The sequence below is a fragment of the Callospermophilus lateralis genome, chromosome 3 (genome assembly GCF_048772815.1).
Source record: "Callospermophilus lateralis isolate mCalLat2 chromosome 3, mCalLat2.hap1, whole genome shotgun sequence".
NCBI classification, from domain to species: domain Eukaryota; kingdom Metazoa; phylum Chordata; class Mammalia; order Rodentia; family Sciuridae; genus Callospermophilus; species Callospermophilus lateralis.
The window spans coordinates 37,336,709-37,363,374 of record NC_135307.1 but is presented as its reverse complement, the minus strand read 5'-3'; the positions used below and the strand labels follow the sequence as shown (position 1 = coordinate 37,363,374).

The 26,666-nt window shown below is 39.0% G+C and overlaps 1 protein-coding gene across 5 annotated transcripts in view; it reads left to right on the top strand.

The window, feature by feature from the left end:
* The window catches only part of Stxbp6 (syntaxin binding protein 6), a 235,482-nt gene extending 209,500 nt beyond the window's left edge, over positions 1 to 25,982 (top strand). For all 5 annotated transcript variants that reach the window (XM_076850123.2, XM_076850124.2, XM_076850125.2 and 2 more), the window contains 2 exons: positions 17,042 to 17,199; positions 22,879 to 25,982. In XM_076850123.2, the coding sequence (XP_076706238.1) occupies positions 17,042 to 17,199; positions 22,879 to 22,902 (182 nt within the window). In that variant the 3' untranslated portion in view covers positions 22,903 to 25,982. The remainder of the gene's footprint in view (positions 1 to 17,041; positions 17,200 to 22,878) is intronic.
* Positions 25,983 to 26,666: the final 684 nt, after the last annotated feature.

The window sequence follows — 26,666 nt, the reverse complement described above, 5'->3', positions numbered from 1 at the left end:
TGTCAAGGCCAATATGTCTAAAATTAGAGAACAGAGCAGAAGGAGGGCAGACAGGGACAGACAATGCAACTTTCACTCATAATCACAGAGCTCAGCTCCCTGTGGATTTGCCTGGCCAGGTTCCCAGTTGAAAGGGGAGATCTTTGTAATGTTTTTAGTCTTCATTTTCCAGGCCTATTGGATTGTGGATGTTATGAGCTTTTTCTTATTTTTTCATTTTTAATGGCCATACTTTGTTGTTTCTTTTCTCATTTTCTGTTTTTTGTTTTTTTTTTTTTTAACTTGATTGACTTTTTAATCTTAGCCTAGAAAACACCACTGTTGAAATCTATTGGGAATGTTTAAATCAGTAAAAAGAAGCAGGAATTAAATACACGAAGGTGGTTGAGTTATCCACACATGTAGGTGTCTGTGCTCAAATTTGCTTACTTCCCATTTGGTACATTTCTAGAAGGAATTATACAGTAGGTACTTAGTAAGACGGGGAAGAGCCCTTAATATATTGGCCATTTTTTAAAATGTCCACCTTCAATTTCACCACTATAGACCACAAACTTTTTGATGCTCACTCAAAACCAGAGAAACTCTCAGCTGAGAAACAAGTCATATATTTAATCAGATTTCAACAAAAAGGAAAAGATGCTTTTTGTCTGCCAAATCCCTAGAGATCATTAGTTGTTGTTGTTGTTGTTGTTGTTGTTGTTGTTTCTTTCTAGTTACTATTTCTAGCCACCCGAAGCTCAGCTGGGCATCTCTAACACTTACCTTCCCCAGAGATAATTCAATCTTTCTGGCAGACTCACCTTATAGGGAAGAGTCAAAGGTAAAGGTACTTATATACAACTAGTCATATTAAGGCCCTATCCAGACCTCTTGGATTAATGGCAGAATTGTAAGCCTTACACATTTGTCTCCTTGCTTATTCTTAATCTTATAAAGATCAGTTCTGTCCTAGCCTTGATGAAAGGAGCACAGGACCCAGCATAGCCAAGCAACAGCTGATTGTGGCTTGAGCTGTTCTGCATTGCTCAGCTCCAAGGTCCTGGGACCTGGGGGTTCCACCTGCTCACATGATCCCCCCCGCCCCAATCCACTACCCCCAAAGCAACAGAACAACACTTTGCTGGCTTGTCACAAAAGTTCACAGGAAGAATGTAACACATGATTATGAGACTTGAGAGTATAGTTCGGTGGCAATAAGATTTCAGATTTCAAGTGATGAATATGCTTCTACTCCTGTACTGAGGCAGAGAAAGATGCCACTACCATCTTATCGGGGTATGAATTTGCTTATTTTGATAGAAATAACTGGTGGACACTCAAGTGCCTAGTTCTCAGACCACTTTTATCTTTAAAAGTACTTAATTTTCATGTTTTACAATGCTCAGAAACTTGTCCTACTTTCTTTCATCTTCCCTGTTGTTTCACCCCTTGTTTTATATCATTTGTGTCGAGTTACATTTATTCAAAATAAGCAAAGCATTCAATTACCTAAAAGAAAGGAGACTAGAAAAAATTGTAGTGCCATATATACCCCGTAACCTCTAATAATTATGTCTGGATCAGCTAACATACGAATTAAAATATGCATGTTCTTGATGTCTTCTAGTCCACAAAAGGAAATGATTACTACATTTGTCAAACTAATGCCAATATGATGATATGTTAAAACGTTCAGCTTGCAGCTGCAAGTTAGTAAGCCATCTAAGGTAAGGCCTTAATTATAGCTCCATCCTGCCGCAGAAATGCTTAATTAGACTTGTGTAAGATTTTACTTGAAGCAAGACTTTTTTCCCGAAGACTTAAGGAATTAAGAAAAAGACTTTATTTTCCCATTCATCTTCTTTTCTTCTTTTTTTTTGACCTTTAGGCATCCTTCCACCCTGCTTTCTTCCTGTTACAAGAATTAACCATTTAGTCCAGCAATTTACTAGTCTTGTCCACCTTTTTCACTGGTTATTGTTTTTCACTTCTAAGTTGTGAATTTCCAAATGCTATTTTATCTTTAGTATTTAGACTGGGTCTTGAATGCAAAATAAATACTTTTTACTTATAAAGTTTCTTTTTACCCTAAAGTGAATAGTACCAGTTTTAAAGACATCTTACCAGTCATCTTGTTAAAAATCATCAAGTATCAAATTACTTATATTTTGTCATGCTGGGGATTGAACCCAGAGCATCATGCATGCTAGACAAGGACTACATTTTCAGCACAATATTTTTATATTTAAACTATAAATATGGTTTACTAATGCTTATTTGTAATAGCACCTACTTTTTTGCCCTTAAAAAGATGAAGGAAAACTTTCCAAAAACTACATTTTTTTAAATTAGATAATCTGTGTTTATTTTTATCCTAGGTGGTTTAAAAATATTAAAGTAACTAACTTAATCACTACTTGCTTAAAGTATGCATTTATCAATTTCACTCCTCCTGTTCCCATATACAGAAATAATATCATTGACTCAATTTGTTTTAGGTAATTAAAACATTTTCAAGAGAGTCTTCTAAATCTGGGTACTCTCTCCAGAGTACGTTGAAATTGGGAACATTGCCCCTTTTATTGGTCAGAACAACATTCAGTAATGTTGAATAACAATCATATCTTACAATCTCAGTGGCTTAACATATACAATGTTATTTTCACTCCAACAAGGCCTGTGACTTCAGTGTTTCTCTAGGCAACTTCTTAGTTGTGACCCAAGGGTCCAGTTTACTCCTGTCTTTGGCATTCCATCATCTCTACATGAAGTGCATTCCAAAGTCAAATTTCCAGGGGAAAGAGCTGGAGGGCTGCCTATGGGCTGCCTCAGCCCAGAAGTAATGCTGTGCTTCTTCTTGCAACCCACTGGCCATCTTATCCATCGAACTGCAAGGAAGGCCAGAAAATACAGACTTTAAAATATATATTAAGGAAGAAGAAAAATAAGACACAATTCTGTGGACACCTAGCATTATTTCTGCCAAATCTTTTATGCATAGCATAGAGGAAAACTTCGAAAAGCATTTTTTTTTTAATTCTTAATTTCAAATCAGGTAATGTGAATTGATCTTATAGTAAAACTCTGCTTTTCTTCCTTTAAAAAGCCATGATCCATTCTCTGCCAACAAGCCCTTCTCCCTCCCTGTCTCTTAAAACTCTGCATTTTCCTTCCCATCTTTTCAATTATAGTTCAGGCCCTTCTCATCTTTTCCTTGAATGTCTGCAATACTGGTCACCTCACTTTCTCTCATTATTCTAACCACACCCCAGACAGATCATCCTCTCTTCAACACTGGGTGGTCTCTCTACCTTAAAAATTCCAAGGAGCATTAGTGGCCATATAATTAAGTATTCTGTTAAGAGTCACATACCTTCAAGGTACGAGGATTCTTCATTCCTCAGGATGTAAGAATTTTTCTCACAAGGATTATAAATGGCTTGAAAACCAATGAATGAAATATGAAATATTTTTAAATTGTGAGAAAACTTTCTTTTAGATGTGATTCTAATAAAAATTTTTTTAAAAAATTATTGTGACACTGGGTATTGAACCCAGTGGTGCTCTGCCATTGAGCTATATCCCTAGTTTTTTCTACTTTATTTTAAGACAGGGTTTCACTAAGTTGACCAATCTGCTCAAACTTGTGATCCTTCTGCCTCAACCTTCCAAGTAGCTGGGTTTATAAGCATGTGCCACCACACACAGTTGATTCTGTTCACATTTTAACCTTTATGGCTAGGGATGGAATATACTAAAAGTTCAGTCTTCTAAACTAAGTTTTCAATGCTTAATTCTTTTTTTTTAAAGTGTGGTATTTATACAGAAGAGGTGCGAAAATATGCCTTCAGTTCATTTTCTAAATGGAATAAACACAGGAAGAAGTAAAATCTGTTTTGGTTTTCGCTCACTTGGGATGTCATCTTTTTCCCATCAGAACCACAACAACAATTTTGGAAACAGTACTGTTTTCTATTGAAAATAATTTTTCCATATTCATCAAATATCCTGAACTTGATATATTTTACATGTGATCATATCTTTAACAGAATAAGAAAATCCCTAACAATTTAGAAAAATGAAATCAAATTGCAGTTTTATTTTTCCACATCTAAAAGTTGAGCTTTTCCATGTACTAATTAGAATAGTTTAGTCCAAAACAAACGTCAAGGAAAATAAGGATTTAGATATAAATAGTAACCTCATCACATCTTTATAAAATCAGAATGTCTTCCATTCCTTTTAAGTGTACTTTCTACCAGCAAGTATCTGTTGAACATCTGTGATAGACATTATGTCTAGAGATGCCAAAAAATGAAGGGGCGACCCCTATGTTCAAGAGGCTCCTAGTTTGAAGAGGTACATAAATAAGTAGATCAACAGTTGGGTGCCTTGTAATAAATGTAAAGGGTACCATAGGAGCACAGAATGCCTCTCATCCTCAGGGAAGCAAATGCCTAGAAGAGCTGTGACTGAGGTGAGCAAGCTGATGCAAAGGAATTCCACCGTACAACCAGCACGCTGGCTTCATACAAGAGGTTCGAAGCATAGAAGTTAACTAGTGAGACCAAAATAAACACACAAACTCAATTTACCTTTTTCTTTGACCAGGTCTGAGACGACCCTCCCTCTGGCTCCGGCCTCGAGCCATCCTGTGGGGCAGCGAGGCTTACTCAGGACTAGCAGGAGAGAGAGAGAGAGAGCACACCAGGGAGTGGCCTTTTATTGGGGAACAAGAAATTTAGGGGAAAATTCCATCCAATGAAGGTCGAGGGGGACAGCATTCCAAGATCAGGGAATAATATACTGAAGAGTAGCCACTAGGATTAATAGTGGGTACAAAGCACTAAGAGTAGTTCATGGCACATACTGGGCAGTTAGCAAACCATGGTGTCTAATAATAATAGTACAAGTGGAAATGGGTTGCATTTGTAACTTTGATAACAGACATCTATGGTTGGTGGGCATTCCCTCCTTCAGTGTGTGTGTTCTTCGTATGAACTGAAAATGTGTTTAAAACAGTGTAATATAGATTAATTTCTCTTTGTTAATTGATAGTAATTTGATTCCATTGATAAAATTGTAGTGGATTTTAATGACCAGTGGCAGGAATTTTTATAGCATCCTTCTTAGGAAGTAAAATGTGTCACCCAAACTCATTAGTAATCAAACAAAATATGTCTAGACCAAAGACTAACTAGTGTATAGTCACAAATCCCATTGTGATTTCATAGCAATTTCAAAATTGTTAAGTATGATTTCAGAGAGAAATAGTAAAAAAATACCCCTACAGCTATCAACGAGGTGAGGTTTTCAATTTTATATTCTCCAAATTAAAATAATAAAATAAGTGGTTCTCAAGTTCACAAGTGCCAGCATGGAAAAAAGAAAGAAAAGCTGTACTTCAGTGAACTATGTGCTGAATTCTGTTGCCCTTGATGACAATGTCTGAAACATAATCGACCCACACTTTGTTGCCAGTATCAAAAGAAAACAGGTCAAGGCTGCAGACTGACTTGGTTCTCATTATTCTAAATAATAGGATTTAGCTACAGCAATAATGACCTAGTCCAATAGTATATGACCTTGGTAACTATAATAGAAGATTCTCATGTTATTTATACTAAAAGCATAATCTTCTTTTCAAATTTTGATGAAGTTCAGTCTCTGCTTTTGTTGCTTGTGTTTTTTGGTGTCATATCTAAGAAACCATTGTCTCAATTAAGGCCTTAAATATTTGCCCTTAGAGTTTAAGTTTAAATATTTACTCCTAAGAGTTTAAGAGCCTGGCTCTTATGTTTAGGTGTTTGATCTCTTTTGAGTTAAATGTGTGTATGTGTTGCATAGGGGTCCAACTTCATGCATTTGCAAGTGGCTATCCGGTTGCCCCAGTACCATTGTTGAAGAGACCATTTTCCCTATTGAACTGTGGCTGGTTATATTGTCCTGACCTAACTTCCATTGTGCCAAATTCACCTTGGATTTCTTCTGCTTCTCAGACTATTTCAGCTCAATTTTCTCAGCAGGCCCTTTACCTTCACCTTACTCTGTTAAAACCCTAAAGGTGCGGCTTACCCAACCTTCCCCTATTCTCTTTGGTATTAATCCCTAGGTACTTTGGCCATTTCCACCCCCTCCCTGTGCTGATGACTTGCAAACTTTGTGTCTATCCCAGGCTTCTTCTGTACGGAACTCCATATGGGAATCAGTATTTGCTTTATGGAGTCCACTTTGGCTATATCATGAGCAACCCAAGTGTAACATCACGAAAAATGAAATACCTGATTCTTGCATCTGTCCACCCTCCAAGGAAATTTGTTTTCCTGACAGCTTTTTTTTTTTTTTAAATCTTATAAATTGCACTACTATCCAATTTCTCAAGCGAGAAGCCTGGGATTTAGTCAATATCCTTCATCTTTCATCATTTCCACCATCAGTCCATCAGTATGTATCTTAAACCTTTCCACTTAATCTTGTCTCCCGACCCTCATCCTAGTCCAGGCCACCATTATCTCCTACCTGAATTATTGGAATAGTTTCTTGATCATTCTTTCTGTTTCCTCTATTGCTCCTTTCACAAACCATAGGCAGAGTAGTCATTTCAGAAATGATCTCCGTCCATCTTATCCCTATTTAAACTGCTGCAGTGGCTTCTGGATCTATCTCTAAACCCCTCTGCGATTCAGCTCCATTTGTCCCACTACTCTTTCTCAAGCCCACATTCCCCTTCTATTTCTATAGCCAGTTACCCTTTCAGTTACTAGAACACATAAGTTTTTTTCCCCCTTTCAAGCCTTTATGTGTGGACTTTGTCCCAGCTCCTCTGTCCAGCATCACATCTTAAACATTACCTCCTCATAAAGGTCTTCCTAAATGACCCTGTCGATGCCCCTCCAGTAGCACAGCAAATTATTTGCTAACTGCCTGGCAATTCATTAATTGTTTGTTAACTGCCTGGCAGATGTTTTAACGTGTTAATTGTTTAACTGCCTGGCAATTTTTTTTGGTGTTTTAATAATTTTACTTTTAACTGTAACATGTACACACACACACACACACACACACACACACACACACACACATCTTTTTTTTAACTTATACATACTCTGCTCCTGTTTCTATACTGGAAGCTCCTTGCCTGGCTTGGGGTGGGGGTTGTATGTGTGACAGCACATTTACTTTGCCTATGACTGTGTTCCAAGCCCACTCCTTCCAAGCCCACTTCTGCACCCATTCAAAAAACTGGTGGTCCAAAAATAATTCAGTGAATTCACAAACCAGCAGGGAAGTTTTCAAAGGTGGAAGAACATATGATGCATATGAATGACCAGGTGGGAGAAGGAGAAAAGGCATCACTGGTTGAGTAACCAGACTATACAAGGTCTCAGAGGCAAGAAAAGAGATGTGTGCATGAGAATAGTAATTATTTCCTTAAAGGCTGTTGGGACTCTATGCATGGAGAAGAAACGCTTTTCTTTTTCCATTTTGTTTCATGATCAATTTTTCAAGTATTTATACTAAACACAACTTGAAAAATCAAACTTTCTTAAACTTTTAAACATTGTTTATGAAACTTAGTTCTTGAATTATCTTAAACAATTTAAGCTGCAATCACAATTTAATAGGACATTATTTTACATGTTGTAGATAATTTCAACTGATAAACATATACAAAATTAACAATTATAATACTTAAAGGAGTATCATATTTCAACCTGTTGTAAACAACACCATGAGTTTATGTCTCCATTAGTTCTTAGCTTCTTCACAGATCTTCTAAATTTAATCAAAGTCCTTTTTTTCTTCTTTTTTCATATTACCTGACGTTAGAGGAATTTGGTTATCAAGAAATTGATTTTAGAGAGGACACAGGGCCTGCTTTCTCCTTCTAAAGTAATCCAAATTGAGTCCCTGGATATCATACTGGGTCTCTATTTATCATTGAACTTATCATTTCGCATCAGAAGCACTGCTTAAACCCTCGCTTTACATGAGCATCCCATACTTTCAATCTGATGGGTTTTCTCCTAGAACTGCATCTCTTGCTTGGCCAGTGTTACATAATCTTCCACCACATCATTATCATACCTCTATCTGGTATATTAGCATTAACGAAACATACAGATGCCTTATACATTTCTTATTGCAGTTTGTTAACCTACCTAGATATTTCTTCCTCTAGGACTTGCAGTCTGTTCTCAACAGTCAAATTTCTGAAGAGAGAGGAATACCTCACTGTCACTTTTTCTGATTAATGGTTATATTTCACTATTATTGCTCATCAGCTTTTTCTGTGACAGTTTCTTGCTCTTTCTGAAATTCTTTGGCTTACTCAGTTTCCTGTGTTTACCAATTGCTACCCACAGAGAGACAAACACAGCTTTGGATACGGACAAATATTTAGAAGAAATGAATTAACCAGATATTTTAGTATTTCTTCCTAGTTGAAATCAATAAAACAAATTAAGCATCCTATCATTACCATTTTGGTTTGTGTTTAAACTTCATTTTTTACATTTTGTATTAACTTTTATTTATTTTTTAGGAAGTTATGACTTCCGCAATGCTATATAAAATTACTATAATTATTATCTTCAGTTTTGTAGTGTTTATTACTATTGATGTTCTAAATATCACAGCTTGCCCAGTGGGATCCACTTTAAACTTGCTTTTTTTGTCTTTTATCACTATCCTTACCATTTTTAAGGTATTCTTGCTGTCTGACAGTAATAAGACATTTTAGGCCTGAGTTTTTTTCTTGCCCTGAGGTATAGAATCCACTACTTTCCAAAGAACTTTGCTTTCTTCTAGGGGAAAATATTAAATATTGCTAGACAACAAAGTCTGAGTGCTGGCTTTGCATTTGAGTACTGATGCGTAAAAAAATAAAAAAGTTTGACTGCTAATGTTGAGACACCCTCAAGGACAAAGATGGCCACAGTATTCCCTGTTAAAGTTTTTACTCACATTCATTTTCAAAATATATTATATGTTCTACCCTACTTACAGTAAGAAATTGACAAAACTTTAAAAATTCTCTAAAATTTTCAAGGAACACTGAGAAAGTAAATGAAGGTTGGGAGTAGTGGAGAGTTCAGTGAGAAGCCTGGAGCTAGAGCAAGAAGGTCCCCTTGGAGCTGATTGTGTATATTATGGGTGAGCCAGCAAAGCATTGGAATGAGAAGGTACTAGAAGACCTAGGGACCAGTGGTAGGGAAATCATCCAGGCTGCAGTGGCTATCCAGTAAGACTGGAAGAGAACTTAAGTACCATAGTGACTAGAAATAGATGGCAAAGTACCTTTATTGAAATGTTACTCCATGAACATTGGAATGTGGGATGTGATGGAGGAATCAGAATCAAAGTTAAACTGAGCATGGGCATGGGAGATGGGTGAATACATCATGAATTCAGGAAGAACAGAACAGATGGAGGGTAAGGAGAGAGACTGGGTTAATAAGGTATAATTTATGAAGCAGACATAGGGAGGCAGTATCTAGTGCATGGATATTCTGTAATAATATGAAATGAATCAGTTGTTACTGATTCGCTGAGAGTACATTGAGCTCATACTGCATTACTGCATTACTGGCACGATGCTAAGTATATATTTCATTCAGTTCTCAAGTAGACCCTATGAAATACAGGTGCTGTTTTTGTTGTTGTTGTCCTTTAGTTGTAGATGGACACAGTACCTTTATTTTAATGTGGTACTAAGGATCGAACCCAGTGCCTCCCACATGCCAGGCAAGTGCTCTACCACTGAGCCACAACCCCAGCCCAAGGTGCTGTTTTTATTGCCATTATACTGGGAAGAAACCATAGACCCATAGGGAGTAACTTACCTGAGGCCACATCACTGGTACTTGGCAAGAGCCAGGTGAAGCCCAGACCTCTCCTGTACCTCTAACCAGAAAAAGAATGAAGAGAGCAACCAAAGTAATTGGAGTAATCAAGAAATAGCATATTCTAAGAAGTCAAGAGAAAGAGCAACTTTCAAAAGCAATAGTCCATCAACTTGTGGTCTAGTGGCCAGGCTACTGGTCAGTTTGAGAGAACAGTCTTGGTTGAGAGGGTTGGAAGCATGCCACTGAATATTCAAAATGACAGGAAGCATGAGAGGCAGCAGGCGGAGGATATTTCTCCTTCAAGAATGTTTATGGGCCAAGCAAGATGGTCAGGTGTCTGCTGAGTGCCAGTCAGAGTTCTAGGTTCCCCACTTGTGCATCACCTCAGATGTTTCTCATGGCCACATCATGAGGTAGGCTCTAGACCAACCCCCATGACTAGTGAGGAAATCAAAGCATAAAGAAGAAAGTAATTTGTTCAGGGTTGCACAGCTAGTAAACACCAACCTCCACATATCAAACAGAATTCATCTTTAGCCTATAGAATTATGTAGAGGGTTTTCAAATTGTATGTATCAAGACTTGAAATTATAGTTCTTAAAGTAAAATCCGCCAGCATCTCAACTGTAATAAAAGCAGAGACCTGCAGGTCACAGCTGGTTTGCTGTCACACAAACTGGAGAGACAAGATCTATTTTACCAAATTTACAGCCACTTAAGGTTTTTAACCTCAAAATAAGGGTTCCCTCTTTGAAGTTTCACTTGAGCCACCCTTCTGAGAGCCTGGTGTACTCTGAACAAAACAGAACCAAAAGATGTGTCCTTGAATTCATTATTCTAATACCACATAACTCTTACAAGAGCATGTTCATAAGAACCAAGGTTAAATGAACACTAAACAGACTGATGAATTTCCCTGCCTATCCTGAATTTCAGTATTGAAAGGGACATGAATATGATCCTAAATGTTTGGCTCTTGTCATTGGGAATATTAGAACAGTGAACTGAGAGGAGAATATGAACTCACACTTGTATTTAGATAGGAAGGGGACACTGTGGGCTTTTTCCTGAGTCCTTAGGGCTCCACTAAATTACCTTAACATAGCCAGCAGAAGCCGTTTACCTGACAGAATGCCCCATTCTTCTTCCTTTGGTAACTCCAAAAATAGATAACTCCAAGGTCTCCTTCAAGTAGGCTTTGGAGTTTATGGACTTACAAAGTATTCCTGAGCACTGAGTCCATTTTTCTTTGTCATCCGGCTCCAGGCAACAAGCAAGTTTCATGGTCCCTGAAATTAGCCTCCAACTTGAAACAAAAGATAATTCTGGAACTGCCATTCAGCATTCTATATCTGTTCTACTGCCTCTATAAAACAAGCCTTTCTAATGTAATTACATGACTTGTCTATCTATTATTAAATTGATGAGGACAGGCTGGATTTATTTATTTTTTCTCCTTTAACTTAGAAGTCAGTATAGTTTATTGTAGAATTCCCCATCTCAGATTCTCTGTGCAAGGGGGCCCTGTGAATAAATGTGTTTGGGAAACCCTGCGTTACCTCCCTGACCTGCCACCCCAACCTCCTTTACCTTTGGTTTACATTAGTTTATTAAAGGTTTTCCAATGTCTCCTGGAGAGATCCAGGAAAGGTCATATTTCTAAAGTCATTTTACAATAGAATTGACTTTTCCTTGTAGCACTATTTTAACCCACAAAGCCACTTTAGGAAGTGCTGAAATAAATGTTGAAAGCTTTGGGGTCAATACCAGGATGGTCTTGGGTAAGTCCTTCACCTCCCTAATCTTAACTGTAAAGTAAGGGTAAGAAATCTTGCTTTGAGGAAAGTATCAGCTTACCACAGCATCTGCCACCTGGTTGGCCTTTGAGAATGGTCCCTGTTCTGTAATGTGACAGCTAATGTTCACACTGCCTGCATGCCCTTCCTTTAGAAAGTCTTGGTGTAACCCAGGGCTTTAAAAAGAATGTTTCTCACTAGTCATTACCAAAGAGGTACAAGTGAAATTTAACCTTTTGGAAGAATCTTTATCTTAAAAAAGGATTCTAGAGGTTGTCTAACATTGAAATGCAGCGGCATGACAGTATTGATTAGTCAGTGTAATGCCAAAAGAGCTTGGTGTTGCTCTTAATCTTGTATTAATCTTCAATAATTAATGGAGTCCGTGAATTAAAAGCCATCTCATTTCACTGGTACTTTGCATTTAATCACTCTGTTTATAAAAGTAAAAACTAGTACCATCCTTATTATTTAAATATTATTTATTTATAAAATATTTAGTTCAAGGCACAATGCTAAGTGGACTCAGTCTCCTTTGAAGCATCATGACTACCATGTAACTGAGTACCACTGAGGGGGAGGAATGGGGCATTTCATAGGAAGTGGAGTAGACTGTAGGTGGTACTGAGGGGCCTTGGGACTAGAAGACTGAGCTGTCAAGGAACCAGTTCTTTGTGTAACTTTGTTTTGTTAACATGGGATCTGGGAGAGGTCCTGACCAGTGAAATGTCTTAGACTAGAAGTAGAGAAAGAAAGGAAAAAAATCATCTTAGGTGAATCCCACATATTAGTATCCCATGAAATTAATTCAAATGTTGCTGGTATTGAATGAGACTTAATTGTACCTTGTGTCCTACTCACGAAAGTGGTATTGCTAAAAAAAAAAAAAAAAAAAATACCATAGATGAAAACAGAATAGGGCCTATTTAATCCCATCAGAGAACAAATCATTATTGAACATTGGGGGCATACAGTATGAGATTATTAGTGTTCCTGGTCTGTTAACAGATTTAATATAATAATTCTCCTTGCCAATTTTTGTATTAATTAGAACCCAAATCCATTGTATGTATATGTATGTGTTTCCCCATAATTTAAATTGGTTTTCTTCTTCTTCTTTTTTTTTTTTTTTTGGTTGTTTGGATAATTTATTGTGTGACTATTCCCAAGCAGTTAAATTGATGATGAAATAGAAATAGTTCAAGTAAAGCTATTAAGACATTTATGTTTTAGAAGATTGTTTTTAGATGACCATGTTTGCTCATCACTGAGTATATATGGGCATATATCTATTGATCATTTATTTTTTAAGACAGTTTTTCTCCTGCCTTACTTTCTAAACTGGATGAGTATTTTACATTTGAAATACCTACTTTATGTATTTTATATAGAAAGTATCCCCCCCAAAAAAAGTCTGTTTAAGTTGCCTCTTTATTAGCTATAGAATTAGAATTTTTAATTACCAATGTAACTCCCGGAGGACCAAGTGAAATTATGTTGATATTTTGAGTTGTTGGTGTATTCTGTGTACTTCCAAAACACTTTCTTTCTCTTTTTTTCTTATCTGCTGTCACTTTTCAATATACTTTATTCTTTTCCTGTGCATTTAAATTTATTTTAATTGTGTTTTCTAACAGTAACTGAATACAATGCTATAGCTTTATTTCAAGTTTCTTTTTTAAAAAGTCTTTTAAATCACTTAACATAAAAGATGCTAACATATATGTTTTTAAAAGCACACATTGACTGGTACTGATGTGAAGAGAGTGTCAATGAAGCAAGACTGGTTTCTGCTGTACTCTCCAGAGTCGATAATTCAAAAGGAAGTTGACTTTATTTGCTGTGGTTGACAGCTTCTTCTCAGATTGCTTGAATAAATTTGGGTATTAATATGCTTCCTGTCTATTTAGAGAGAATTACTGTTCTATCTGCCTCAGGAGACTGCCTCATTTCCAGATTTAACTTGGCACAGTATGATGGGCCCAAACTTTTGAGTAAGGCATCCTATTTACAAAGTATGCCTTGATTGAATAAATATGTCTCAATACTGTGAGCAACACACCGTGCTACACACAATATATCTGAGGAGTGTCTTCCATGAGCTTCAAACTGAGTTGAACCAAGTAGGATTGTTCCATTATTCCCACATTCCCTAAAGAACAGATGTGCTCTTTAGGCAGGTAGGGAGACAAACTTCCAAGTGCGTCCTATGCAATAAAAATGAGAGAGGAATCCCGGTGCTGTGGCACATGTCTATAATCCCAGTGGTTCAGGAGATTGAGACAGGAGGATTACAAATTCAAAGCCAACCTCAGCAACTTAAGGAGGCACTTAGCAACTCAGCAAGACCTTGTCTCCAAAAGTAAAATGTAAAAAAGGGCTGTGGATATGGCTTAGTGGTTAAGCATCCCTGGGTTCAATCCTCAGTATAAAAATTTAAAAATGAGGGAGGAATCAAGAGTAGATCCTAGATTTTTTTGGCTGGAATGAAGACCTGGGTGGATATTGGGATTCATTGCTAAAACAAGGATCCCAAAGGAAAGCAGGCATGAAGGGAAAGGTATTGGGGTCAGGTTTAGACATACTGAGTTTAAGATGACCTTGGGTCATTTAGTTGGAGTTGTCTAGAACAACTGAGCTTATGAAAGATTAAGAATTGGAAACTGAAGTCATGAACTGAATAAGATTATTCCACAGAGACTCGAAAGAGGGTGAAGGACAGAACCCTAGAATTATAGTTTGAGCAAGGAATCCCAGAGAGAAGAAAATAAGTGAACAGAAGATCTACTTCCAAAAAGGGGGACATTTGAAGATTAGGAAATGACCCGTGTGATCTAAAATTTATTTGGTCAACAGAATGAAATGGTAACCTCAGGGGATTTTTAACCCAGCTAGATGTCACAGAAGTGAAGTAGGAGAAAAGTTGACCCGGATAACACTTGATGAAGCACCCAACGAGGACAGAAGTAGCACTTAGAGTTGAGGAGGAGAAGGGAATTGATCTAGAGCTTGATAAAGGTGATGGGACTTCACTGGGCCTGAATTGTGCATAGAATTGAGACTGGGAGAGAGCATTTCAACTAGGAAAATGAGATTTGTTCAAATTCATTCTTGTGCCTGAAAATCACTGAAGGTAGATTTCTTATTGAGAGTGGTCCATAGTGTCATCTTTGAACAGTAAAGGCAGCATTTGGTTCCCTTTCAGTTGTACCATTTGGTTCTATTTTTATAACAACTATTGGTTAAATAATATCATATAAAACTGGGTGTGATATTATCTGACATCATGTACCAGACTAATTTTAGGAAAGTCATGATGAGAAAGTAGTATGGCTTATGTGTAGCAGGTCCATTCCAGAAACCCAAATGTATATAACTTTTAATCACATGGGTCACTTCCAAAGGGAAAGGCAAATCCTCTTTACACACCCTCTTAAATTTATAGCAACTAATTCTAAAATCCCTTTGATTTAATGTGGCTATTCCTAGCCATGACGTGGCCTGCCCTGTGTTTTCCCAGTCCTTATGTGGGTATATGAAGGGATTTCCTTGTGCCACTCCTCTCCCAGCACCTTCCAGGCTCTAAGCCATCTTCTCATCACACACCATTGGCCTCTCCCACCTTCAGATCATAGGACTTGCAATGTGACATGGGTAGCTCTGAATTTACCAAGTGGAATACTTTGAAGACAGAAATGGTCAGGCATTAACTTGGGAAATAACCTGTGAAACCTGTTCCTATGCTACCACAGTGTTAAGTGATTTCTTCCCTAGACCCACATCATATCTGCAAAGAAGGGGGTACATAATAAGGAAAAGTCATTGGAGAAAGCAGGTCCCTGTGCTGGTGTGTCATTTCCCTAGTGATACAGCCTTGGGCAGGCCTTTCCACCTCTCCAGTCTGTCTCCTCAGTACAATTTTTGGATAATTAAGTGAGGTAGTATTTGTGAAGGTGATTTATGATTGCAAAATGCTATGTAAATATTAGGTTGGATAATAGGCTTTCATCATAGTCATGAGAATGACATGAAAACAAAAGGGGACTAAGATTTCTCCCCCTAAGTCTGTTCCAAATTCCCAGACCTTCCACTCCAAGCCTGTATTCCACCAAATGTCTCCAGAGTTACGTCTCCTCTGCTCCCTGCTCTTTTGTACACATTTTTTTAAATGCTGGTTCATATGATGCTTTCTGCAAATAGTAACTCTAAGTTAATCCCATTCTCCTTCCCTTAGTGTGTGTTTGAAGCCCTTGAAGTCCACTCCTAAAGAAGAAAAATGGAAAACAACTCACTAAGTGCTTCCTCTAGACCAGGCACTTTCTTTGCCTGAGATCCTTTTCCACAAACCACAGGCTGTTCCTACAGAGGAGAAATTAGGAAGTCTTTGCAGCCAAGACCCGTGGAAATTACATTTCTATTAAAAACTTTCTGTGGCTAGATGCATCCATCCTAGGTACAAAGTTAAATGATGTCATAAACTTATTCAAAGGCATAAAGCTATTACATGAAATGCCATTAAATATTTTCCACTCAGTGTTAACAAAATACAGCTATAAATTTCCTTTGGTTGTCATTTGCAAGTTGCTGCTTCTCAGTGGGTTATGCGTCTGCAACTTCTTCACCATCAAGTTTTGCTGACCAGTCTTTGGCAAATAGGATGTTGAGAATGCATGACCCTCTGAGATGTGATGCTTTTTCATTTTCTCATTATCATCATTCCTGAGTTTTGGAATGTCAAATTTCCTATACATTGTTTTGTGTAATAGTTTTCTACCTGCTCATGCTGAGGCTTCCTATTCCATACACTGGGAATCAGAGATCAGTAGGCCCAGCAATCCTAGCCATGGCACAGGATTCAAGACTGGAAGCCAACACATCTACCTTAAACTTTGAGACTGAGTCGTAGCTCTTGAGAGCTATATATTTGGGGGTATTTCTTAATTGCTGGATGAAAGAAGAAAATGAAAGGGAAGAATTAAAGGAATTACAGAGCATTGTATCTGGAAAACTCCTGTGGCCCCATTTTTCCTGTGATGATTCTCCTAAATTTGCAAACCAAAAGGAAATGCACATAAGGTCCAGACATGACTCATTGAACTTGCCTAATTCTGTGAACTTGTCAGGATTCTCATTTACTTTTGCAAGCCAAGTCTTAAATCCAGATGGGCCCCAGCTTTTTGAGCCTCAGCAGACAGAACACTGGCAAAATCGATGGGTGTGGAGAGAAGCATCCAGAATCTGCCTAGGTTCTGCTGTCCATCTGTGGTAGTCTTCTACAGTGAGTCAGACAGTCAGACAGAATCAGAAGAAATGTCAGCTTGCTTCCAGAGTGCTGGAGGCTTTTCCATAGCATAGGGTCTGGTCACTGTGGGTCAACTAAGCTAGCTCCTGATGCTCTTGCTCTTCTTCTTCCAGGAAACAGCATCCTCCACTCGGCCGCTGATAGCGTGACCAGCGCAGTACAGAAGGCTAGCCAGGCCTTGAATGAGCGTGGGGAGCGGTTAGGCCGAGCAGAGGAGAAGACGGAAGACATGAAGAATAGTGCCCAGCAGTTTGCAGAAACTGCACACAAGGTGGGCCAGCTGAGGGCCGGGGTCTTAGCTCTGGGCTGCCAGGAAGTTATAGTATCAAGAAACTTTTTATTTCAGCCATGTTTCCTGTGGTGCAAGATATAAAATCAAGCAGCTTTTTTGAAAAGTTTCTTCTGTATCTGGTTTCTTTGTTATGGCCTTTCTGATGTCCTCATCTTATCCCTATCTCTGACCTTCCAACCTTGCCTCTTTAGGAAATCTGGAACATTTTTAGTTGGTGCCCAGGAGGTCAGGATTCAAGTTTCAGGGCTCAGGATGAGGCAGAAATGACATCCAGTCTCCAGATGTATCCCCCACCCCTGCCAAGGCCTGAGAATGTCCTTGGTGGGCTTTAAGCTGCTTGGGCTTACTTTTCGATCCTGTCTCTTTTCTGTCCTGTAGCTGGCATCTCGTGTTCTTGTCTTTTCCCCAGGCACAAAGCAAGCTCTAGTCTCAGGGCTGGTGTGCCCACTGACAGGGGTCAGGCTTTATTTCAGTGCGTGGATTCTGGACTCAGACGGTGTGAAGCTGCAAGATGCCTCCTGCCTCCAAGTCGAGAGAATGGCATTCCCCATGTCACTGGGTGCCTTCATACCCTTGCTAAGAACAGCGCCTTTCAGAAGGTGAAGCAGGAGTTTTTATTGGTAGTCACTACCTAAGGCAAACAGTACGAGGGGCCCGTTGGTCAGGTGTTAAAGAGGATTTATGCTGTCCCTGTGCTTCAGATCAAAGGGCAGTTCTTTTTCTGTCTAGGGATAGGAATTTAGGCTTCCAGAAACAAACACTGCTGATGATGGTCTGTCAGACTCATAATCTGGACCTTTAGATATGCTTTTCAGTGACTTTTGAGGAAAAACAAATTAACTTGCACCAACAGAAAGTCCTATTGCTGCTGAGGAAGCAAAAATGGGCAACCTAAAAAGCAACAAGAAAAATAACCCCAGGGCTGGGGTTTTGTAAATAACATGCAGAAGGTTCAATCCCCAGCACCAAAAAAAAAAAAAACAAAAAACAAAAAAACCGAAAGAAAGAAAAATAAGCACAGCAGAGGTGCCCTCTCCCAGGCTCACACTCAGTCCCAACTGAGCATGTGACTCCAGGTAGGTGCCTCCTGCTGTTCCTCCCTGCATCAACTTTGCACAGACCTGTCGGGGGTATCATTGATTCTCTGTCACCACAGCCACAGTGTCTTACTGCACTGCTACCCCTGGGACCCTTTGGAGACCCTTAAAGAATTGGCCTGATCTTTCTGAAAATGTAACAGCCCTGCTGGAGGCCAGGGCGTCATTGCTGCAGCTGTTACAGAGGAAGTGAACTCGGATTTGAGGTTTCCCTAGTCCCTCCCTCCCTTCTCCAGCCTTTGTGTTCAGAGGTGGAAATGAGATAGAAATGCTGGAATTCCGTCCCACATTCATATAGCAGCAACTTAAATAATTCAGATGGGAATGGTCAGTAGAAATTTGGAGAAACATTTTAAATGTTGAGCTGGAAAAGAGAAGGCTAAAGGGAATGATTTCCCAGCTCCCTCAGGACTGGGAAGGGTGAAGTGCAGCAGTTCTCTTTCATGGCTTCTCACACAGCATGGAGCAATCAATAGAGTACTGATAAAATTCTGCTAAAACAAGAATTGAGGGTAATGATTTAACCAAGAACCAGGTTATCAAGGGAGACTATGAAATCAGTCTTCTTAAGGTAGCATAGACAATACCTGGATGCCTTCCATAAAAGCGTCCCTATCAGAGGGGGTTGTACAAACACCCAAGAGGATAACCTAACCAGATGGCCTGAATTCTTGGCCTTGGCAACTGTGTTTCCCTGATATCATGGCCAAGTTGGCTAGGTGATTGGGAAGCAATGTTGTGTGGTAGTTAACATCTTGTTTGAATTCAGACCTGTTATTTACCATCTGGGTGACCTTGGACAAGTGCTAAATTTCTCTTAGCCCCAGTTTCCTCATCAGTAAAACACAGCTAATTAATAATAGTACTACTTTCTAGGGCGTTAAAGAATTTAATGAGTTTGAATCTATCAGCACAGTATGTAACATGTATAAATCTGAATTTTTATTATTTAAAATTACTTCCATAAAAATAGTTTCTGCTAAACCTGCCCTTTCAGTCATAATGAGCACTACACAGGAGCTGGAGAAGTGTTACTAATGACAGAGGCTCCTCAAAATAGCGAGAGAGAGAAAAATGGAGGGACACTGGGGTGGGGGCCTCCTACTACAAGTCCATACCCTCTACATGGAGAGCAACTTGAAACAGGAACCTGAAAAAGCCACCCAAGGCAGAAGAGATTCTGGCTTTGACCATGGGAGGGTCTGTGTCAGGCAGTTAGTTACGTGCTTTCGGTAGAGAGGAATGAGGCGGGGGCAGGTGGCATTGGGTCCGTTTCCCCTCCTGCAGTGTTCTTCAGGGAGAGCAGCTGCTGGAGTCTATTAGCATGTTTGCAGGAGTGTGAGACAGTGTCAAAACCAGACTCGATGTTTTCTGGGATATGTGCTTATGAATCACTGGCATTGGCAGTATTCCTAACGAGCAGATTGACCTCTTTGGATAAGGTGTGGCTATTTTCCCAGGGATGAGGACTGCTGATTTGGCCCTGCTACCAAGAAGATGTCATTTCACTGGCCAGGCCCCAGTGGGACCTGCTGGTGAGGAAAGAGTTCAGAGATAGAAGCCAGGCCTTCCACCCCCAGGCATAAGTGGCTTTGTTGACTCATCAAGAGTGGGCTGTGTTTACAAGTGGAAGCACAGCACCCATGGCAGAGCCCTGAGCAGAGAATAGTGATTCTTGGTGACAGTTCCTCCAAGCTCCCAGTTGAAGCAGGACACCACCCCTCGTGGGAAGGTATACCAACACCTGTCTAGACTGCAATTGAACCAGATCTTTGACCTTCTAACTTTCCCAGAATCCCTGCAATGACCCAGGTATGAGAGTAAAGGAATCACTTTTGCACAATCCTGCCCTTATGCTATTGGGGTGCTTGTCCCCTACAGAGCAAATGGAAAATGATCCTTCTCCCCACTCCCCTGCATCCCTCATCTCCGCCCTGGTTAGCCCGGCTTCAGGAAGTGCGGTTCCTTCCTGAGCCATGGACTGGGCACAGTCCCAGCTGTTAGGAAAGAACAGCTCCACTACAGAGAAACCCTGCCCCCAAAAGCACAGCGCTACAGTGTGTGCAGTACCCACAGCCCGCCACGGGCCGTGAGTCAGCAGGCAAGTGTTATCCATACCTAGGCATCCTCAGATGACACTTCTCCCAGAAAGAAGCATGGATATGCCCCGTTCTGTAGAAACCCACATTGTCAGGGGGAAGGAAGGGCAAGTGGCATTCATCTCACTGCAAGGGAATGACCAACTCTCCAGGTACTACAGCCAGCTGTTTCCCTTGGACCTCTAGGCCCAGAGGGAAGGGTCTCAGGCCTCCTATAAGTATCAGTGATGATTTTTTAATTATCATTATTTAGATAGATTACATTGAAAGAGGAAGTTTTCCATGAGAAATTAAGAAAACAGAATAGATCAAAAGGAAATTTTAAACTTCTTTGGGAACTCTGACACCTAAATTATATTAATCCATAGAGTTGGAGATGTTTTAATAGATATATAAGGAAACTAAGATTTGGAACAGCTATGACCTTAGAGCTCAAGGTCACACAGAAAATTTATAACCAGGTGTCCTGACCTTGTTTAGTCTAGTGTTCTTCCTGCTCTTACCATCCTGCCTTCTATTCTAAAGCTCCCAATTCCCAGGGGATTTCTCTTAAAAAGTAAATGATGCCACTTTCTGCAAAAATGCCTATAATAGGTCATTCAGGCTACTGTAACAAAATGCCATAAAACTGTTAAAACAACAGAACTTTGTTTCTCACAGTTCTGGAGACTGAGAAACCTAAGAGCCTGGTGGCAGAAGATTTCATGTCTGCTGAAGGCCAGTTTTCTGATTCATAGATGACAACTTTTCAGAGTGCCCTCTAAAGGTGGAAAGGGCTAGGGGCCTTTCTCTACCCTCTTTATAAGGATATAATCCCATTTATAAAGACACTACCCTCATGACCTACTTACTTCCCAAAGGCCACAATTGCTAATACCATATCATAGGGGGTTAAGTTTTAGATTATGAATGGCAGGTAGGGGGACACAAACATTCAGACCATAAAGGTACTTCAAATAGCAAATGAGGTTGTGTTTCTGCAAAGCACAGCTGGTCACAACCGGGTGTCCCCTGAGCTCCATTCCAGATGTGGTGTCCTGGAAACTGGGGTCTAGTTTGAGCAGCAGCACAATCACCATTGAAGATTAATGGCTATGTGTGAATTTGCACAGGTGCCTTAGTGGAAAGTTAACAGCTCAATGAATACCAGAACGGTGGCACTAATCAAATATTCACGCTTGATATTCATTATGCATGACACTTAACAGCTCTGTGTTTATTTGATGGTCCTCATTGCTAAATAATGTTTGAGGAATGGAGGCAGAGCAAGAAGTGGAGGCCTTACAGTAAAGAGGGTGGCCAAGGAGTGGGACCAATCTGAGGTAGAGCCCTGGCTTTGTCTTTTTACTTACTGGAGTTCTTTTTACTGTCTTGGACTCTTGACTCTTTGAGATCAGGAGTTATTAGCCACCTCCATACTTCTTGGCAGAACCCCACAGCACTCAGCCTAGCAGCCTGTGCATACTCAACTTCACATGCTCTTTGTAAAACACAAAGGTTAACCTTCCAACATGAGAGCAGGTCCACACCTAATTCTTAAAAGGTAGAGAACCTGATCATGATGCAATGGCAGGGTTTTAACAAAGCTATTGCCTGAGAACACCATCTGTTCTTTGCTCAAAGGAATTCTGCATCACAGAACTCTCCTCCTGGTCATTCCCAGACCAATCACTGGGATTCATCCCCAATGTCAGACTCTGAACACATGAAGAATTGCAATTCAGTCTCTGCTGTACCTTCTATGGGTCCCTTGGGAGAAGATCTAGATAAGAAAAGAAAGATTTAACTCATATTCTGTATCTGCATAACATTTTTTAAAATACATGATCCTGATCTCCCAAGTGGGCTATTTGGTGTTCCTATTTATAAAGAACTAACGTTTCAATAGATCACATTCCTCAGATACCAGTTGGAGAAGTAGTAAGTCAAGGTCTGAATTTGGTCAGTTGTTCAGCCCAAGTCAGTAACTCAATATAATTGTCAAGGTCTTCGGACTTGGTTGAAGGTCCGGACTGGGTAGTGAGTACATGATTGTATATTGTCCCACTACAGGCCATTTAGTTTTTATACATCATGAGATGTCAGTAGATACTTATATTGTAGGAGTACTGCTTTTCCTGGATAATTGGTAACCTGGGAATCCCAACTTTTCTAGGGTAAGTTCTGCCTATACATCAATTTTTCCAGTTGTTCCTTCAATGGGCTGAAAGAATACAGCACCGCACTTTCTCCCACTGGACACGTACACCACTTAAATTAACACAGGAAGAGAAGTAAGCCAGTGTCCACTGAACTATTTGGAAAGTGTTGCTCATCTACAAGGTGCCACTGTGAATAGTCACAGTGATGTACAGAGGGAGTGAAATCTTGGTTCTGCTTCTTGATGTGGATGTGGGGAGGAGGCAGCAGAGGGATCTACCTATTACTGAGGTCTCACTTTTCTCATCCCTCTCTCTCCTTAGCTTGCCATGAAGCACAAATGTTGAGAAACTGCCATCCTGATGACCCTCTTGAAAGCAATGGAAGAGAATGTTCAGCAGTTTTTACGAGAATTCCGAACCTCCACTTGCTTCTTTTTTCCAATATATGGACATTTAGGGTTTTTGTTTTTCATTTTCAGATGTTAATATGAATGAAAAGGTGTTGTGTTTATACATTTCCCTAATGATCTTGCTAAGAAATGCTACAATAGCATTAGTTTTATTTTGATTTTTCACAGAATGGGGGGGGGGCGGTGAATTGTTCGTGTTTTTCTTTTTAAGATGAATTTTTTTGGTAGTTTGAATATAAAATTTGGACCAAATGATAAGCCAAGCTGGGTCTCAACAGGCAACATGTATTTTTTTTCTCCCTGTTATTAAGCAAGTTCAATGTGATGATACCAGATGTCATTGTTCCTGGATGAAATAAAAGTTGAGCAGCGAATGGTTTCACTCACTCTCCTAATACTTTTAATTTGAAGAGTAAAATTAAAATTCTGTATCCTGAGACATAGTCTATATTATGGAAAACACTTGGGTTTATCAGGGGAAATAGCAGTCTTAGATTTTGCTCTTTGCATATTAATCTTTTTCATGAACCATCACCAGCATTCAAAAAAACAAATCAGAATCACAAATAGAAATCTACTTTGTGAGCTGCAGCTTAAATACTTCTGCTACTTCTTTCCAGGCTGATTATTTGGAATTATCATATGAAAGATAAAAATTTGAGAGTAAAGAGCTAAGGAAAAGCCTACTTTAAAAACCTCTAAAAATCTTCATGGGTGTTTCTCTCTTTTATATTGTCCCAAATTACAGTAGCTGATATTGAAAAGAGCTTGGATTTTTATCAAAAATTCATTTGCCCAAATAAAAGTCTATATAAATGATAATGTGAAAAGGTAACTACATTTAAAGTATTTTTTTTTTTTTTTAACAAAGCCATGCCCATTTTTAAAACACCCTCACAATGTCCTTGGGAAAGAGCCTTTAGTTCTGGGGGTTTTTGTTTGCTTATTTGTTTTGGTTTTTTTTTTTTTTTTTTTTTTGGTATCTAGTTTTGGAGGTTCGGATGTTATTATTGCTGTCTATTTATTTAATGTAACTTAACATGAGTGTTTCTTGACAAATTGCATATCATGGCAATTGTAGCTGGCCTAGTCTGACATAAGACAGCATGGTCACCAAGCCGTTAAACTGCTGTCACATTGAATATATTTAGTCACACACCTTTTGATTGTGTATTGCTCAAGGTAATGCAGGGTTTAAAGTCTGGAAGTTTTGCTTCCTGAGCGTTAAACCAAAAAAAGCTGTGCTTGTTCCTCATGAGACAAGTTGGTGAGCTGCACCCCCAGATAACGCTGTCAGCTCTTCCAGCAGGAATCAAGATGCCTGAGTCTCGGTGGCACCCCTTTCTGCCCCTTCGCATCCATTGAGCCAATTGAGTCTATGTGTATAGTAGCCTCTTACCAAGCAGCATAAGATGACTTTTGGATTACTAATGCTGATTTAAATAGCTTAAGTTCTCCTGATAAAGCATTCCCAGGGAGACAGAAAGTATGACTATTGGAAAATAAAAATCATAGGCAGTACTTGTCAAAAAGGAGATGGGATTTGCTGGAGACAAATTTTTGAATTCTCTTAGAGAGATGATCCAATTCAAGAAAACTATAAAATTTATATAGGAAACTATAATAAACATCTATAGTTTACTATAATACTTTGTACTTTTAGTGTCTTAAAAGGTTAAAGAAGCAAGGAGCCTGCCATTTGTTGAATACCATTAAAAATATTTATAGTTTCTAAGAAAAACCCCAAATATCATTCCAAATAGCTTTTGTTTGCAGACTTCCTTTCAGAAAACACACGTGCACACCACGCATGCACGCAGTTATATGTTCAACTTCCCAAACTGGATCTGGTTTCAGAGATAGTTGGTATGAATAATTGAAAGAATAAATCTAAAACCCCTGACAATCGGCCAAGTTCAAGTATAAAATTGGTTGCCAGCTATCTAACAACAGTGTTTGGGAAGCTGCTTCTAAAGTGGCAGAGGATGAGGTCATAAGCAGACTGTGAAATCTGAGATTCCTCCTCCCTGGTAAAATTCTGATAGTTATTCTTCATAAATGTAAGTATCCCACATCTTGCCCTCTCTCCTCACTCTGTTGATCCTTTTAGACCTAAGTCTTATTGGAAATAGCCTAATTAGAAGAAAGCCCATCTGACTCTTTATTAGCTTTCTCTCTTCATTAGCTTTTAGACCATGGTCATGCCCTTGACCTCCCTGTGTCAAAGTCCTGCTTGGCCTCTGCCAAACTAGCCACACAGCACTTCCCTTCCAGCCTGTCATAGAGGAACCCCATGACTTCACTACATTTAAAGTTCTTTGCTATCCTTTTGTAGAAGGTGCTGTGATACAAAATATGAATACCATCTAACCTAGAGAAAATTGCTAAAAATAAATTGTTTGGAACCAGCTCATTTTGTTGAGCTTGCTAGAGGACATTTAATTCATTTGTTTCATTTCTGCACTTCACTTTGAATTGGGGGATACTACATTTCTGTGAAGGACTTCTCAAATTATACTGACAACACAGAAAGAAAAACTCTCCAGTATTACCACTTCTTCCTGGAATGTAGTTATAGTATCTTCACTAGTTATTAGATATCTGTATACAAGAAGTATGCAGTTATTCAGGTTAATGTTTCATTTTAAAGAATGTATTTGTAAAATGTAACAATTAGTAGTTGACTTTTTTTAAGCTCTGAAAAAAAATAAGATTATGTGTTAGACTTATAGTGAAATCTGTTTTAATACTATTGTGGCTAGCAAAGGTTGTGCATTTATGTAAAAATATTTACAGGATTCCCTAAATAAGGGATATTTAAGATAGGTTTCACTCTTAATTTTCAGAATTGTAACACTGCTAATGTCTGTTGTACAGTTATTAATTCTTCAGAAGTTCCCTAAGATGTCAAACATAATTTTTGTTTTATTCAGAGACAAGTAACACCTGCTCTGTTGATTCACTATTATGGCAAACTCTAATTTTGTCATTAAATATTTTAACTCTGTGGTGAAAGTTTGTTTCTCTCAGTTATTTGTTGAATCTATTAACGCTACCAAACAGATGCACACTGCCACATTTTTATGCTAATGTGAAAATCTCATGTGTCTACAGGAAACCTCAGAACTAGATTTAGCAAGATGATGAAGGTTTACTATATGCTTTCTAATGGAAGAATGTGAAATGTTAAAAAGGCTAAAGAGCTAGCCTCAGTTTGGGCAGTGGACATCTAAATCCAGCAAGAGTTGTTTTGGTTTTTGTGTATTCTTCTCATGGATGAATCAATTAAGCTAACAGTCACCTTTCTGCTGATATTAGTGATGTGCTCAGCTTAAGTACTTATAGTGTGCCCTCACTCAGCAGACTAGTTTCATGCCCTGTTAAATTGGAAAGAAAACTTGATCATTTTACATCCATTTGTTTTTTATGGAAAAGCAAATGCATCTCAGTGTGTTGCTCCATGTGCTTTCAAGGAAGCAACTTGAATGACCACCCTAGCAGAACAGCCACTTCCAGGTTGGCATGGCAACTTGGTAAAGCAGGCAGGACTTGGAAACATTTCCTGGGAGGTCTGCAGGTGGAAGGAACAGGCTGCATTCTCTACTGCTCAGAAAAGAAGGTAGAGAGATAGTCTGGCTAGATGATGGTCTACATTTGAGTTACTTATGCATTGAAAGACACCAGTTCTTATGAACTAAA